Source organism: Rhinoraja longicauda, chromosome 15 (genome assembly GCF_053455715.1).
Source record: "Rhinoraja longicauda isolate Sanriku21f chromosome 15, sRhiLon1.1, whole genome shotgun sequence".
NCBI classification, from domain to species: domain Eukaryota; kingdom Metazoa; phylum Chordata; class Chondrichthyes; order Rajiformes; family Arhynchobatidae; genus Rhinoraja; species Rhinoraja longicauda.
The window spans coordinates 31,238,888-31,256,353 of record NC_135967.1 but is presented as its reverse complement, the minus strand read 5'-3'; the positions used below and the strand labels follow the sequence as shown (position 1 = coordinate 31,256,353).

Here is a 17,466-nt window from a genome sequence, read left to right as displayed (position 1 = left end):
AATGGAACAGAGTGATGTAAAAGCAAGTTGAGAAGGTTGGTGGGCAAAGATATTTTTCCATAGTCCTTTTGCAGAATTAGGTGGGTGAAAGGACTGGAAGGGACCACATGAAGGAAAAGCAAGAGCAAAAATTGAAAGCTAAGGTTGGACAAATCTTCCATTTGAAGTGGAAAACAGGAACCACTAACAGTTCTGACAATATCGGGGGAGGAGGGGAAGTGAACCAAAAAAAAAGTTTCATCTATCCCATGAAAAAGCAAGCAAAGATGGGACCTACACAACAATACCCCTTAATTGATGGTTGAGAATGAGTAGGTCATCTGAAAAGAATTGTAAATATTCAGACAGAATGTTGGTGGTGGCTGGAGACTAGTTTAGATTGATTTAAGTACAATATTTGGCTCTCATTGTAGTGTGCTGCGTTCCAACAAGCAGAATGGAGAAAATAAATAAATCGTTGCTGGACACTGTAAATGATTTTTTTTTTAATAGTAGCATACATATGTACAAAGGTTTGGAAGGGAAAGCTTCCTGTTGCTATCTCTACAGTTACTGCAATTTGGCATATTTATGTCAAAAATCTTTAATAGTGCAATTCTCTTATTTTTAGTCATATCCTTTTCATCTTCCAGCAGTTGCAACTATGTTTTGAAGTATGTTTTGAACCTTCAGAGGAGTTTAGCGATACAGCATGGAAACTCCCTACGGCCCACTGAGTCCACGCCATCCATCAATCACAGGTTCACATGAGCTCAATGTTATCCCACTTTCACATCCACTCCCTATGCACTTGGGGCAATTTCCAGTGACCAATTAACCTATACACCTGCATGTCTTTGGGATGTGGGAGGAAACCCCCACAGTCACGGAGAACATGTAAACTCCAGACAGAGAGCACCCAAGGTTAGTGTCAATCCCGGGTCTCTGGCACTGTGAAGCAGCAGCTCTACCCACTGCGCCACTGTCCGGCCTCATCGATCCCAAGGACCGTTGCTCCATGTTGTATTCTCAATGGGGAGTTTCCCTTTTTCCCTACTATCAACTGATAATACCTCTGGCTCATTTGCAGTGGGAATTATCCCAATTTACCACACCATATACGCTTGTTTTTTTTAAGAGTGATAGTTCAGACGCATATCAGGAGTCTTGGCTTTTCCATAAAAGCGACGGAAGGCTCATTCAGCTTTCTAATTGCTACAACTGAAAACTACCAGCTGTGTGCTGTAGATAGCAAGCATCTTTCTCTGCTGAGGCATAGCATTTAACAGGTTTTATTCAACTGATGAAGTAAAAATCTTTTGGGCAATTCTAAAGCTAGCTAAATGTTAGGAGGAGTAAGGCCAATAAAACTGATTGAATAGTAATTGTTTGATACAGTATCTCTTTATAAAACTACTTACTACTCATTCTATCTCACACATCTAGTCTGAAGGATCCAAAATAGCTAGATTGCGCATTATTCTGATGTAGCAACTTTCTGTCAGAGACGGCTACAAATATTTCATCATCAGCATCTAATGCAAAAAGTCCTCCTTGGTAGATGGAATTCAAACCATACTCTGCATTCGCGGCCCAACATTTTGTTCCCACACTTTTCATGAGGAGAATCGGCGATGGGTAGGATGCAGACATCTTGTATATGCATTGTACAAGTGGTTGCTCATTAGGTTTGGCAGGTTGGTCCTCAAGATCAGATGCATCCTGGGAATATCTGAAGTAAGTCTGGGAATAAATGTAATATCTGCCCATTTGACTGGCTTGCAATTTTCCGTGGTTGATTGTCATGTTGCGGATGTAAGATAACCCATCTCTAATACCCCATTTCACAATGTGGCGGCATGATGTGTCTAGAAAGTTGGGTAAACCTGTCAAAGAAATAATAATTTGAAGGATGCAGTTTCAATTTCTTGCTTTTTCTATAATCCAACATAGTTTATTTTAATGAAACAAGGAAATAGCAGACCAGTTAAACAAGTACTTTGTTTGTGTCGTCCTTAGTGAAGACAGAACCAATCTCCCAGAAATACTAGGGGACCATGGATCTAGCGTGAGGGAGGAACCGAAGGAAATTCACGTTAGTCAGGAAATGGTGTTAGGTAAATTGTTGGGACTGAAAGCAGATAAATCCCCAGGGCCTGATGGTCTGCATCCCAGAGTACTCAAGGAGGTGGCCCTAGAAATCGTGGATGCATTGGTGAACATTTTCCAATGTTCTATAGACTCTGGATCTGTTCCTGTGGATTGGAGGGTAGCTAATATAACCCCACTTTTTAAGAAAGGAGGGAGAGAGAAAACAGAATTGTAGACCAGTTAGCCTGACATCGGTAGTGGGGAAGATGTTTGAGTCGATTATTAAAGATTTAATAGCAGCGCATTTGGGAGGCAGTGACAGGATCGGTCAAAGTCAGCATGGATTTATGATGGGGAAATCATACTTAACTAATCTTCTGGAATTTTTTGAGGATGTAACAAGCAGAAGGAATAAGGGAGAGCCAGTGAATGTGGTGTATCTGGACTTTCAAAAAGCCTTTGACAAGGTCCCACACGAGAGATTAGTGGGCAACATTAGAGCAAAATTATTGGGGGTAGGGCATTGACATGGATAGCGAACTGGTTGGCAGACAGGAAGCAAAGAGTAGGAATTAACGGGTCCTTTTCAGAATGGCAGGCAGTAACTAGTGGGGTGCCGCAAGGCTAAGTACTGGGACCCCAGTTATTTACAATATATATTAACAATTTAGACGTAGGAATTAAATGTAACATTTCCAAGTTTGCGGATGACACAAAGCTGGGTGGCAGTGGGAGCTGCAAGGAGGATGCTATGAGGCTGCAGGGTGACTTGGATAGGTTGGGTGAGTGGGCAGAAGCATGGCAGATGCAGTATAATGTGGATAAATGTGAGGTTATCCACTTTGATGGTAAGAACAAGAAGGCAGATTATTATCTGAATGGTGTCGGATTAGGAAAAGGGGAAGTGCAACGACACTTGGGTGTCCTTGTACATCACTCACTGAAAGTAAGAATGCAGGTACAACAGGCAGTGAAGAAAGCTAATGGCATGTTGGCCTTCATTGCTAGACGATTTGAGTAAAGGAGCAAGGAGGTCCTACTGCAGTTGTACAGGGCCTTGGTGATACCACACCTGGAGTATTGTGTCAGTTTTGGTCTCCTAATTAGTGGAAGGACATTCTTGCTACTGAGGGAGTGCAGCGTAGGTTAATTCCCAGGATGGCGGGACTGACATATGATGAAAGAATAGATTGACTGGACTTATATTCACTGGAATTTAGAAGGATGAGAGGGGATCTTATAGAAATATATAAAATTATTAAGGGATTGGACAGGCTAGAGGCAGGAAAAACATTCCCGATGTTGGGGGAGTCCAGAACCAGGGGTCATAGTTTAAGAATAAGGGATAGGCCATTTAGGACCGGGATGAGGAAAAACATTTTCTCCCAGAGAGTTGTGAATTTCTGGAATTCTCTGCCACAGAAGGCAGTGTAGGCCAATTCGCTGGATGTATTCAAGATAGAGTTGGATATAGCTCTTAGGGCGAACGGAATCAAGGGATATGGGGAGAAAGCAGGAACGGGATGATCAGCCGTGATCATATTGAATGGCGATGCTGGCTCGAAGGGCTGAATGGCCTACTTCAATGTAATATTTTAGCTCAAGCAATAATCCAAAAAGGAAATAACTATCATTAAAATAATGGCAAGGGAAAAAAATCATCTTCTTTTATGCTGTGCAGGACTGCACGAGTTGCGAGGAGAACGCAGTGAAGGAGATTTAGAAGTTCTGCTTAACATTGAACAAGAGAATAATTCCAAGATCGTCATTGAATGATGAGTGAAGTGCAATAATCAAAGCTGGAGTTCAGCTTTGTCAATTGTTTTTCACATCTGTAGTTACTTCACACTCACACAATGTTTGTTGTGAAAGATGATAAGAAGATCTTCTGGGAAATTGAGCCAACAGAGCAGCCATTGGACCAGCAAAATAGACACTCAGCTGATGCATTGTAAGAGGATGTGGTGGGGAAAGGTTGCTAAACCCACTGTCGGGTATTGATGAGTTTCTGATGTTAGAGTTGCTTTGGACAGCTGCATGAGAGACATGTTACATGTCTTTTTAGGATCAGATGAAATGAGAATGAGAGGAAGGAGGTTGCCCCCAAAGGTTTGCAAAATAAAAGATTCTCAAATTTACACTATTGATGCTGAGAATCTATGCTATTAGCTGGTATAGTCAATTAGAGATATTATATTTTGTTGTAGTAAAGATGGTTTCTTTTGTTGTTTTAGCTAATATAAAATGGATGCTTATTTTAGTGGAAAGCAGTAAGATGGATGCTTGTGGCAGAAATGTTATCCTTGGGAACAGAATGTGTTTGTCCCTTTACGAGTGATAAGGAGTGTACAGAAGAGATGGGCTATTGTCCTCTCCCACTCTGTCTGACTGCGAGTACTGTGTATTGAAACAGTAAAGCAAGGTCATGCAGCTGCGAGATTGCTCGTCTATAGAGATAAGAAAGTTTCTTTCTTATTAGCAACTCCTTATTTGGGTGCGTGTGAAAGTAGGAGAAGTTTGAATCCACGCTAGGTAAATTGATGCGTTTCTCTAAATACATGTGACTTATATTAATGGTTTGGTTTTTGAGCATGTGACCTGTATCAATGATTTTGTCTTCTCTGTAACTATGGAAATTGTATTAGATGTGTAATTGGTCATTGTATTAGATGTGTAATTGGTCCTTGATTTCTTTTTGTCACACCTCTCTTTTTCTGTATAAAAAAGTAAACAATGGTGGAGAAGTTGTTCTTCCCCTCCCCTGAGTTGAGGTCTCTTCAGACACTAGTGTTGTGTCTGGAGATCTTCTCGGGAAGAACCCCATGGTGGAATAAATCTGATGTGCTAATCCAGTATCACGTGTGATTATTCAGACTGAAGGTAAAGAATTTGATTTAACAATGCCATTACAAAATATGTATCTTTAGCCTGGCTTTAATGTAACAAATTAAACAGTTAATTCTTCTTTTCCTGATGTGACTCCCATATTTGCAATCATATTTTCATTTGTAGGAACTTGTTTGTTGTTTCCTCTTAAGCTCTGCATTCGTTATGCTACTGGGAGAGTGGATGATTTTGCATAATTTTTTATATTGCTGCACTGAAACAAACCAATGAAAGATGTTTAACAGAACCCATGGATAATTTGTGCAAAACTGGGTTTTTTTAAAAGCTCTATTTCATTTCATACGTTCATAACCCATCATTGCAGTATCATACTATTGCATCCCTTAATGCATTTTATCACAATGCTGCCCTTCACTAGTATTTTCTGACATCTTAATAGTACTTTGATTTATTAGCTTTATAATGTGAGTAGTGCTTGAGAAGATGAGTATCAATTGTCCACCTTTCGTCGCCCTTGAAAAGTGAGCTACTTTCTTGAATTACTGCAATTTTATTATTTAGGTACTTCTTTGATGCTGTTGGATGGGGATTCACTAAGAATAAAAGAACACTGACATATTTCCAAGTCAAGGTGATGTGCGGCAAGCAAACTGACCACGCTTTTGTATTGTGTCAAAGTTAATTAGTAATTGTAATACAAAGTAATTGTATTAGTTAGTTAATCCAATCTAATCCAATAAATTAAGTATAGTTAATCCAATGAAGAGGGCTGCACTAACCAGGTAGGGAGCCAGCCCGTACAGTGAGATGAGCAGAGGGACGGTATGTTGTTTGGTCATCCAACTGCACTGCAGACTTGAAAACCTCTGGAGGTAAGTTGTTTATTATATCTGGAAAGGAAAACAGTTGTGTCATTTATCTAACTTTGTTGAGATGAGATCGTCAATGTGTAAGGATGTGAAACAAGCTCACCTTTACTGATACGTTGCTTGCTAGCTGTTTCTGTTACCTGAACAATTTATTGGGAAGAAAATTGTGAGAGTAAATTTGTGCAATCGGCTCAAATATAATGTAAACATTCATAATATGTGCATGTTATTTCAAAACTCTCCCCCTTAATGCAACAATCCCAACAAAGCACTCCAGCATATCAATTGTTGTTTTTCTGACAATTGAAATAGTTTGCAATGTAGTGTGATATTTTTCAGTCAAACAATCTCAGACTTAAAAACCACAAGTGAACATATTAAGTAGCAAATTATATATTTTTGGTGTTCTATGAGTCAAAAGACCCATATTCAAATTGAAAGCATCTTGCCAAGATTTGGATGCTTGTTCTTTTATCCATAGGTCGTAATAACTGCACATTTAAAACATTACTTTCCTTATCAAAGGCGGCACAGTGGCACAGCCGTAGTGTTGCTGCCTTACAGCATCAGAGACTCTGGTTCGATCCTGGCTATGGGTGCTGTCTGTATGGAGTTTGTACATTCTCCCTGAGACAGCATGCATTTTCTCCTGGTGCTCTGGTTTCCTCCCTTACTCCAAAGACATACAGGTTTTTTGTTTCCATGCTGTATTGTTAAAGTCTAAGGTAAAGTAAAATCTAAACTTCAAAGTCCTGTCTCCAAGAGCTTTGCTTACCTGTTTGAATCAATTAGGTTTCTACCTGGTCACAATGTATTGATATAAGCAACAGTAAGTTCAAACAGTAAGATTTAAACAACGGCACTGTTAGATGTTTAAGTTCTGCAGATATGCACATTGGTTCACTACCACTGTCCTCCTCATGAGGGCCTAATGGTGGAGGCCAGTCTTGCTGAGACTTTCCAGCGCTACCAGTGAGCAACTTCTTGGATTTAGCACTTGGAACAAAGCCCCTTAATTAAAAGTATAAAATCAACTTTGTTTTTATTTTTAATAATATTTAAAGTTATTAATGGAATTTGAATTACTTTAACTGTTATTTAACTAAAGATTTAAAAAAATAAAATCCCTTGCAACCTTTACAGGACCATTTCATGGGTGGGACCTCTGCACTCCACCTCTGGAGGCCTGGGCACTTAAAGCCAGTGAGATTGGCCCTCTGCATTTGACCCAGATGAGTGTGGGCTCAGGAGAAGCATAGTTGGTCATTCCTGGCAGAAGGGATGTGGGGGGTGACAGGGAATGCGAGCAGACCACTATCAAAGATGTATTTATCTAATGTGATCAATCCCTCTGAAGTCAGGGATTGGAGAGGAGGGGAGGTAAGGGGGAGAGTTTTGGATCTATCATTATGGACAGCACGGTGGCGCAGCGGTAGAGTTGCTGCCTTACAGCACCAGAGACCCAGGTGCGATCCTGACTACGGGTGCTGTCTGTATGAATTTATATGTTCTTCCTGTGTCCTCGTGGGTTTTCTCTGGTTGCTCCGGTTTTCTACCACATTCAAGAGACGTATAGGTTTGTAGTTTAAATGGCTTTGGTAAAAATTGTAAATTGTCCCTAGTGTGTAGGATATTGCTAGTGTACGGGGATCGCTGGTCGGTGCAGACTCAGTGGCCCAAAGGGCCTGTTTCTGGGCTCTACCTCTAGACTAAACTAAAAATAATTAAAATTTCCATTAGGTGATTCTGTAGCCTCAAGAAAATGGAGCCAACACATTGATGCAGAAATTGCAGCTGGAGTACAATATGACAGAAAATGGAGAGAATTAACATTGTAGTCTGTTCAATTACCTTGTTTGCAAGTAATTTAATTTTGTTAGCCAGCATCCAACAGGGATCTTCTCTGATCTGGCCATTTATGTCTTCAGTCTCCTTACTGATTAGTTGTTGAAGTTTGCCGGGACTAGCCAGACACCATAATTCCTGGGAAGCTGTCTGATTTTTTATCTACACAGAATAGAGAGCATGGAATTTGTAAGGCTGGATGTAGAAAAGATTGGCATTCATGAGTTATAATTTTACAGACTTAGAAATGAAGTTACTCAACTACTCAGTAGCATTATTGCTGCTCCTGAAGCACTTCAATACTCTCACATACAATGAATTACTTTGAAGTGCAATTATTAATAAACTGCAGCAGTCATTATGTATAACAAGATCTCACAAATGGCAGTGGCCATTTCAATAGACAATAGGTGCAGGAGTAGGCCATTCGGCCCTTCGAGCCAGCACAACCGTTCAATGCGATCATGGCTGATCATTCACAATCAGTACCCTGTTCCTGCCCTCTCCCCATTTCCCCTGACTCCGCTATCATTAAGAGCTCTATTTAACTCTCTCTTGAAAGCATCCAGAGAATTGGCCTCCACTGCCTTCTGAGGCAGAGAATTCCACAGATTTACAACTCTCTGAGTGAAAAAGTTTTTCCTCATCTCTGTTCTAAATGGCCTACCCCTTATTCTTAAATTGTGGCCCCTGGTTCTGGACTCCCCCAACATCGGGAACATGTTTCCTGCCTCTAGTGTTCCCAATCCCTTAATAATCTTATATGTTTCAATAAGATCCCCTCTCATCTTCTAAATTCCAGTGTATATAAGTCCAGTTGCTCCAGTCTTTCAACATATGACAGTCCCGCCATTCCGGGAATTAACCTAGTGAACCTACGCTGCACGCCCTCAATAGCAAGAATGTCCTTCCTCAAATTTGGAGACCAAAACTGCACACAGTACTCCAGATGTGGTCTCACTAGGGCCCTGTACAACTGCAGAAGGACCTCTTTGCTTCTATACTCAACTCCTCATGAAGGCCAACATGCCATTAGCTTTCTTCACTGCCTGCTGTACCTGCATGCTTACTTTCAGTAAGCTTTCCCTGCTAAATCCTGGCTTTTTTAGCAAATAATTGAGCATAGGAAATTAGTCTGTTAATGTTCTGAATGGTTAGAAAAATATCCCAAGCCCTACAATAAATCTGCTCACTCTGAAATGCCAGTCTGAGGCAGGAGAACAGGGAGAGGAGAAGAAAAAAAAAGACAAAAGGGACTGCTGGAATCTAGCACTAAAACGCAATGCTGAAAGAACTCAGTGGGACAATCAGCGTCTATTGAGTTAAAAAAGTTTTAGTTGAAGTTTTGGGTCAAGACCCCGTGTCAAAATTGAAAGTGAACAGGAAAGATTGTCAAGATGTAGCTGTGTGGAGGGACTGGTAGGTGATGGGTGGAACCAGGGGAGGAGATGATAGACTGATTGAATCCATGATTTATGATGATATGTTAAAGATTAATCAATGCTGAAAATTCCTGGAAGATTTCTCTCCATTGTAGAAAAAGACTTGAACCTATGCTCAACACGTTTTAAAGCAAACCTCCTCACAACAATTGAAGCACTGATTATGTAAGAAATAGATCAGCTTCTCTGAACACACCCATCGGAATTTTGTTTTCGTAACTTATTTTCATTTGTACATGAAACTTTTTTTGTTTTTAAGTCTTTTCCAAAAAACAGTACTTTGCTGCAAAATGATCCTGCATTACATGCTCAATGCCTCATGTTTTCATTAATTATCCTGTAGCTACAACCCTAATTCTCCATTCCATCGCTCTGGTAAGAGTCTTGCTGTTCAGGAATTATCTTCGACTTTTTGCCCCAGGTGACGACTCTGTATTCACCTTCCTTCATCTGTCATCTGCTACCAGTATCCCCTTCCAGTAAACTTTCTACACTCCTGCATTCTTGGTTTGATGTCTTCAGCAGGGTTTTGATGTTGTTACTCTTACTTGCAAATTATTAACATGAATAGGAATCATTCATAAGCTCAACATACGAGGACAAATAGTTATCAGTGTTCTACCAATCTGATGCATGTTGACCTTCACTACCTCCATTGGGCTTTTCTACCACAATCTCTTTAATATCGTAGCTCAGAATTTTTTTTAAAGTCTAGCAGATTCTTAAAATGATAGTTTTATAACATTTATATTTACCTTTTGTATGTAAAATAAGATACCTTAAAAGCCTAAGCACATTAGGTAACAGGTTAGAAACTGGGAAGGAGAACACAAATTGACACAGACTGGATGGCCTGAGTTGTTACTGGATAAGCTGGGTCATTTTTCTCTGGAGACTATGGGGTGATCTTTTTGAGGTACATAAAATCGTGAGGAGCATGGATAGTCGCAGTCTTTTTACCAGGGTAGGGCATTTGAGAACTAGAGAACAGAGGTTCAAGTTGAGAGGGGAAAGATTTTAAGTTTATCACACAGAGGATGGTGCAAATATGGAATGAGCTGCCAGAGGAAGTGGTGGTGTTGGGTACAATTACAACATTGAAAAGACTTTCAAATAAATACATGGGCAGGAAAGGTTTGGTGGGACAGGAGTCTGTGCAGGGCCTCAGGGCTTGTTTCTGTGGTCTATAACTCAATGACTTTTGGAGGGAGGAGAGCTTGGGGCTGTCGGGAACAAAATCAACTAACTCTGGAAGAGTCAGTGGATCAAGTAGCAGATGTAGAAACAAATATACAGTCAATGTTTTGTGATTAATTTGATGAAAGATCATTGACCTGAAATGTCATTTCTATTCCTTGGTCCATAACTGCCGTCTGCCGGGTGAGTATTCCAGTATTTTTTTTCTTTCAGATTTTCAGCGCCCATTGCTTTTTGCTTTCTAGTTGGATAGCGCTACCTCAAGCTCATTGTCAAATTACTTTGTTCTCTGAAAAGTAGTACTGTAGTAGTGCACTACAGATTTTTTAATCTTTACCAAGACTGTGTGCAGTTTTGGTCTCCAAATTTGAGGAAGGATATTCTTGCTATTGAGGGCGTGCAGCGTAAGTTTACTAGGTTAATTCTCGGAATGGCGGGACTGTCGTATGTTGAAAGACTGGAGCGACTAAGCTTGTATACACTGGAATTTAGAAGGATGAGAGGGGATCTTATCGAAACATATAAGATTATTAAGGGGTTGGACACGTTAGAGGCAGGAAACATGTTCCCAATGTTGGGGGAGTCCAGAACCAGGGGCCACAATTTAAGAATAAGGGGTAGGCCATTTAGAATGGAGATGAGGAAAAACTTTTTCAGTCAGAGAGTTGTAAATCTGTGGAATTCGCTGCCTCAGAAGGCAGTGGAGGCCAATTCTCTGAATGCATTCAAGAGAGAGCAAGATAGAGCTCTTAAGGATAGCGGAGTCAGGGGATATGGGGAGAAGGCAGGAACGGGGTACTGATTGAGAATGATCAGCCATGATCACATTGAATGGTGGTGCTGGCTCAAAGGGCCAAATGGCCTACTCCTGTACCTATTGTCTATTGTCTAAGACTGTACCATGTTATCGATTCAACATTCTTCTAATGCCTCTGTGCTGGAATAAGATTTCTGATTTCATCTGTTCAGGCAAAACTGGTTTAGTAGTGGCTGTTAACCATTTAATCAGCATCTTAATTGATTGCTGTGAAGATAGTTAATTGCAATATGTCATTGTTTTAAAGCTAATGTCTAACTGAGCAAAAATGTGACTTTAACATGTGCAAGCCAATAGTTTATCTTGATTCAATTATTGTTACTCAGGGCTCAGTTGTTGATCCTCAGAAGTATCCAGTTTCACACCAGGGACTTAAACACTTGCAATTTACGCCAATATTTGTGTGCACACAACACTGAAAATGTGTAGTGCTGTTCAAGTAAGGTATATCACATAGAAAGAAGTATAACACTGAATGACAGTAATTTGAAGAGCACAGAAGTTAATTCCTTGTGATCCTTAGTCAATAGTATCAGGACAGGGAATCTTAATGTCACATTGTTCCTTCTTCAGTTTCTTGTGTACAAATTAGTTGCTATGCTTCTTCCAATAACTGCACTTTATAAGTTATTCACTGGTTGTAAAGCTTTTTGGAGTGTTTTGAAAGGGACAGGAACGGTGCTTTATACATGCAAGCACCTCTAATTTATTAAATGACAAGTGTAGTTAAAGCAGTTTAGAAATGATTATTAAATAAAGCTGGAAATGAAAGGATTGGTGAAGAAATGCACCACATAGTGTGTGTAGCAAAGTAAACTACAACATTTCAGTTTGTTGTCTACTTGAGAATGATCAGCCATGATCATTCCAGAACAAGGGGTCACAGTTTAAGGATAAGGGGGAAGTCTTTTAGGACCGAGATGAGAAAGTTTTTTTTCACACAGAGTGGTGAATCTGTGGAATTCTCTGCCACAGAGGGTAGTTGACGCCAGTTCATTGGCTATATTTAAGAGGGAGTTAGATGTGGCCCTTGTGGCTAAAGGGATCAGGGGGTATGGAGAGAAGGCAGGTACAGGATACTGAATGGCGGTGCAGGCTCGAAGGGCCGAAAGGCCTACTCCTGCACCTATTTTCTATGTTTCTATGATCACATTGAATGGTGGTGCTGGCTCGAAGGGCCGAATGGCCTACTCCTGCATCCATTGTCTATTGTCTATTTATGAGTTAACAGATCCCAGAGGTAGCAATAAGGATATGATTGTTGATGTTACTGTTGTCTTTAACCTGTTCACTGCCAAGTTTTATTTTCACTGTTGGTCATGACCCAACTATGCTCGGGGGTGGCACTGAACAGGTTACATAACAAGAATTAATCCATTTTACTCTGTTTCCAATGGTTTCACACCCCCCCCCCCCCCCCCCCATCAATATCTCACTAAAATTCCCTGCATTGAATCTGGAGCAGAATCAATGATTTGTTTCTAATATTCAAGCAGGTTGATAGTCCATACAGACTTGTAATCAGCTAAATGACAAGTCCCAGCAAGTGCCAATACCGGAAGTAAACTGAGAAATAAAATGCTTGTTAGGGCAGTCTCCTTCCACACTGATCAGATCAAGTAGTTGTTGTGACACGACACTATTATTACATTCCGCAATAATGTTGTCCGGGGTGAAAGGTTAACACTTACACACAGAGAGAACTGTTTATTGGTGGGCCATATTCCATAGATACAGAGACAATAGGTGCAGGAGTAGGCCATTCGGCCCTTCGAGCCAGCACCGCCATTCAATGTGATCATGGCTGACTCTCTTTTGAATGCATCAAGTGGATCGACCTCCACTGCCTTCTCAGGCAGAGAATTCCACAAATTCACAACTCTCTGTGTAAAAAGGTTTTTCCGCATCTCAGTTCTAAATGGCCTACCCCTTATTCTTAAAACTGTGGCCCCTGGTTCTGGACTCCCCCAACATCGGAAACATGTCTCCTGCATCTGGCGTGTCCAATCCCTTAATAATTGTATATGTTTCTATAAGATCCCCTCTCATCCTTCTAACTTCCAGTGAATACAAGCCCAGTCGCTCCATTCTTTCATCATATGACAGTCCCGCCATCCCGGGAATTAACCTGGTGAACCTATGCTGCGCTCCCTCAATAGCAAGAATGCCCTTCCTCAAATTCCGTCAGAGGATGGTGATATTTTGCTGTCATTGTTAAATGAGCGACAAACTACAACAAGTGTATCTTTGTCCTACTTTCTGTTTTCTGCTCTGTGCACTGTGACATTGAGGATATGTTCAAACACCTGGTGTGTGTACTCAGTCTATAATTGCAATATTCGAATGCTGGTGGCCTGTTTTCACACTATGTGGCAGACCAGCCTGTGTTTAGTCTGACCATTAAAACTATTTCTATACCATTTGTTTTTAGGAGTCACAAAGAGTGGAATTTCTGTTGGATTTCCTCCTTCTTGGGCTGAATACTTTTACTAGCATTCGTGTTGCGATCACGTTTTAACCTAGTGCAATCTGGGGATCAAAATGGGTATTTCTGCTCTTTCTCTTCGGCTGCCGCTTTCTCAGCAACCCATCTGGATCGCGGCTAGTAGTTCGCAAATGATGGAAAAGCTCAGCAGATCAGTTAGTATCTGTGGAAAGCGAAACTGTTAATATGTCACATCCAGAACGCTTTATCGGAATTGAGAAAAAGAGATTCAAGTTAGTTTAGCAGAGAAGGTGGGGAGAATGGTAGATGGAGTGAAGGGAATTTCTATGCTATGGTAAAATAATGGGAGAGTTAAAATTAAACTTCTTTATCTGTGCAATGTTATTTAGTCTGACTACAAAAAAAACGAGAATGACAGGTAAAAGTGGTCAGTTCACATAAAGAAAGAGCGAGTTATCTCATGTTTAGAGAATTCGACAGAGTCCTGCATGCCCTGTCATGAGTCACGCTGTTGATCCTCAAACATGCATTTGGGCCTTGTTGCGACAATGGAGGATACAGACGGAGAGGTCAGAGTGGGAATGAGGTGGTCAATTAAAGTAGCAGCTCATGGTCACTCTTGCGGACTGAAGGTGTATGCGCTCGTCATTGATCCATCTGTCCATTTTGTTCCATCTCCTACCCACCTCCACCATCCCAATCGCCCAGACTAAACTTGTTTTTTTCTCATTACTGATGATGGTCCCTGTACCCAAAATGGTAGCTGTTTCACCTTCCACATTTGCTAACTACTAGGAGCCTGAAGAAGGGTCTCGACCCGAAACGTCACCTATTGCTTTTCTGCAGAGATGCTGTCTGACCCACTGAGTTACTCCAGCTTTTTGAATCTATACTAAGTTTTTCCACCGTTTTCTGTTTTTATTTCAGATTCCCAGCATCTACCCTTCTGTGATGTCCAGTGCGTCTCTCCACACTCAGTCCTAGTCTAACAAACTAAGTGACATAAACGCTAAAGATGTTTCTACTCTGGCGGATATTACACTTGTAGTTCCAAGACCTCTGCACCACCAGGCTTTCTCCGTGGTTGCATCGCTGCCAAGTTGTTGCTCCCAATAAATACAACGGATGGCGCGGGCTTGTTTCTAGCCTCCGGCTCTGTATTAAATATCCATGGTGACCAAAAGTAGGTCGAATTAAATCTGCACTGAAGCTCTTCTGCTGGCATATGGTAGGTGCGCTTTCAGAAATTAAAGCAGCACGCCTCCCTGGAACAACGTTTAAAGTGTTTTGTTTGCAAACACCACTTATTGAGTCAAAACAAATCACTGCACCTGTAACCGCAAATGTTACCATTTCACTCTTCTCCCTTTCCCGAGTGAAAGTTTGTAAACTTGCACACTCCCCCCTTTAATATTTATCCATCAAACGAATTGTGGTTTTAAAATGCCCGTACGGGTGTGGAGTGTGAGGGGGGCGAGGGTGGGTGGGGGTTGACTGGGGAAGATTGTTTGAATTCCTTCCGAAACCTGTCTGGGTGCACCTGGATTGCAAACGCATTTCAACACAAGCACCTCCGCACACGGTGGGCTTTCAACTCATCAACGTTTTGCAGGCTCGGCACACTAGTGTGTTTCATTTTCGCTTTCATCTCACTTTAATGTTTGCCCATTACCAGAATTCGTATTTTGGCTCCTTCAGCCGACATGAACTAAGTTTTACACAAAGTGCTGGAGTTTAAAACTTCTTTTGCAAATATCCGCCAATTATATAAAACACACAGATGGTGACCTAACCAGTAAAAACCACAGCGGTTTTGCAGTTAGTTTCTGTCACATGCCATTTCCCTTTCTGTTGCATCTCGAAAGACAGAGGGGTTTTTTTTTGTTGCGATTACTTCCCAAATCCAATTTAGCCCAGACTCTCTAGGAAATAAAAATACTTGTTAACATCAACCGATTCGTTCTGCAGATTGATTTATCCATGCAGCAGAGTTTACCTTTGAGATTTCTCTTGTGAAATATATAAACAATCCCGCAGTCGTACAAACTTGCACCATAAGCAACGCAACGCCGCCGATCACTACGCCCAGAATCAGCTTGGATTTGACGGGGGTCGGTGGGGTCGGCGAGAACATCGGAGCCGCAGACTCTGAGCTACACGATCGAGAGTACTGTCCGGCCATCGCATCCCACTGATTAGTAAACGCGAGTTATCTGTCTGACGAAAAATCTTCCGCGAGTTGTTGTGGGAGGGTCTAAGCAGGAGGAACAAGTTCACCGCCCGCTCCCGGCTGTTGAAAATCACTGCTGTTAAACCGAGCCAATATACAGTGCCCTCCATAATGTTTGGGACAAAGAACCACCGTTTGTTTATTTGCCTCTGTACTCCACAATTTGAGATTTGCAATAGAAAAAAATCACATGTGGTTAAAGTGCACATTGTCAGATTTTAATAAAGGCCATTTTTATACATTTTGGTTTCATCATGTAGGAATTACAGCAGTGTTTATACATAGTCCCCCCCCCCCCCATTTCAGGGCACCATAATGTTTGGGACACAGCAATGTCATGTAAATGAAAGTAGTCATGTTTAGTATTTTGTTGCATATCCTTTGCATGCAATGACTGCTTGAAGTCTGCAATTCATGGACATCACCAGTTGCTGGGTGTCTTCTCTGGTGATGATCTGCCAGACCTGTATTGCAGCCATCTTTAGGTTATGCTTGTTTTCAGGGCTAGTCCCCTTCAGTTTTCTCTTCAGCATATAAATGGCATGCTCAATTGGGTTCAGATCGGGTGATTGACTTGGCCACCAAAGAATTGACCATTTTTTAGCTTTGAAAACCTGTTGCTTTAGCAATATGTTTGGAATCATTGTCTTGCTGTAGAATAAACCGCCGGCCAATGAGTTTTGAGGCATTTGTTTGAACTTGAGCAGATAGGATTCACTTCAGAATTAATTATGCTACTGCCATCAGCAGTTGTATCATCAATGAAGGTAAATGAGCCAGTACTATGGGAGATAATACGATATTATTTTATACATGATATTATTTTATACATTAGACATTGTTACGGTATTATTTTATACATTGTTGTTTAAGGTTTGTAACTACTTAGGCATTAGGCGCCTCTCTGTAACTAATTAAGGCGCTCTAGACATTCCTTACCCTTGACACGTCTCTGTAACATAACACTCCTTTGCTTTAGCCTTTACCTTTGCTTTAGCCTAGATGATAAGGGTGGCAGAATAGTGAAGAGATGCAGACATTCACCAATGAGTAGGATTTAATGGTGGCAAGAGAAGAGATAAGGAAAAACATAGGCCTTGGGGTGATGGATGGATGTGAGGGATGGACTAGCAGGAAATAAGGGAGGCGAAGTATGAAGGGATGTGAGCATTGAGATAAGGATATATTACTAAAAGGGATTTAATGGTGGCGGGACAAATGGGTACTACAAAGAAATGAAGGACTGAAGAAAGGAGTGTGGGTATGAGGTAATGCAAAGGAGATAAGGTTTAGAATAATCCTATAAAAATAGGCTGCCCGGTGTACTAAGTGGGCAGTCAGATGGTTGACATCCTGATTGTTCCAGCCGTTGTTTGCAAATAAAGGCTTTTAACTTCTTGAAGAATTCTCCGTGTCATCTGCTTCATTTCGAACACTGGTAACCACGACAGTACCTTCAGCAGCCATATATTCCCAGGCCATAACACCCCCACCACTGTGTTTCACAGATGAGGTGGTATGCTTTGGATCTTGAGCAGTTCCTTCTCTCCTCCATACTTTTCTCTTGCCATCACTCTGATATAAGTTAATCTTCATCTCATCTGTCCACAAGACCTTTTTTCCAGAACTGTGGTTGCTCTTTTAAGTACTTCTTTGCAAACTGTAACCTGGCCATCCTACTTTTGCGGCTAACCAGTGGTTTG

The 17,466-nt window shown here is 41.1% G+C and overlaps 2 protein-coding genes across 2 annotated transcripts in view; one reads left to right on the top strand and one right to left on the bottom strand.

Moving 5' to 3' along the window:
- Positions 1-480: 480 nt before the first annotated feature.
- tnfsf10l (TNF superfamily member 10, like) lies at positions 481-15,801 on the bottom strand. Its single transcript, XM_078412424.1, has 5 exons — positions 15,530-15,801; positions 7,638-7,793; positions 5,890-5,926; positions 5,697-5,807; positions 481-1,865 (listed from the first exon to the last, which is right to left on the bottom strand). The coding sequence occupies exons 1-5, from the start codon at positions 15,713-15,715 to the stop codon at positions 1,414-1,416; spliced, it is 942 nt and encodes a 313-aa protein (XP_078268550.1). The 5' UTR covers positions 15,716-15,801; the 3' UTR covers positions 481-1,413.
- The window catches only part of ccnb3 (cyclin B3), an 87,405-nt gene continuing 75,215 nt past the window's right edge, over positions 5,277-17,466 (top strand). The window contains exon 1 of the mRNA XM_078412423.1: positions 5,277-5,438. The gene's annotated coding sequence lies outside the window, so the exon portion shown is untranslated. The remainder of the gene's footprint in view (positions 5,439-17,466) is intronic.

Coding starts and splice junctions, on each gene's coding strand:
- tnfsf10l (XM_078412424.1), bottom strand. CDS start 15,715: ATGGCCGGACAGTACTCTCGATCGTGTAGCTCAGAGTCTGCGGCTCCG. Junction 7,794..15,529: donor TCACAAGAGAAATCTCAAAG/GTAAACTCTGCT, acceptor TATTCTGTGTAG/ATAAAAAATCAGACAGCTTC. Junction 5,927..7,637: donor TTAAATTACTTGCAAACAAG/GTAATTGAACAG, acceptor TAAATTGTTCAG/GTAACAGAAACAGCTAGCAA.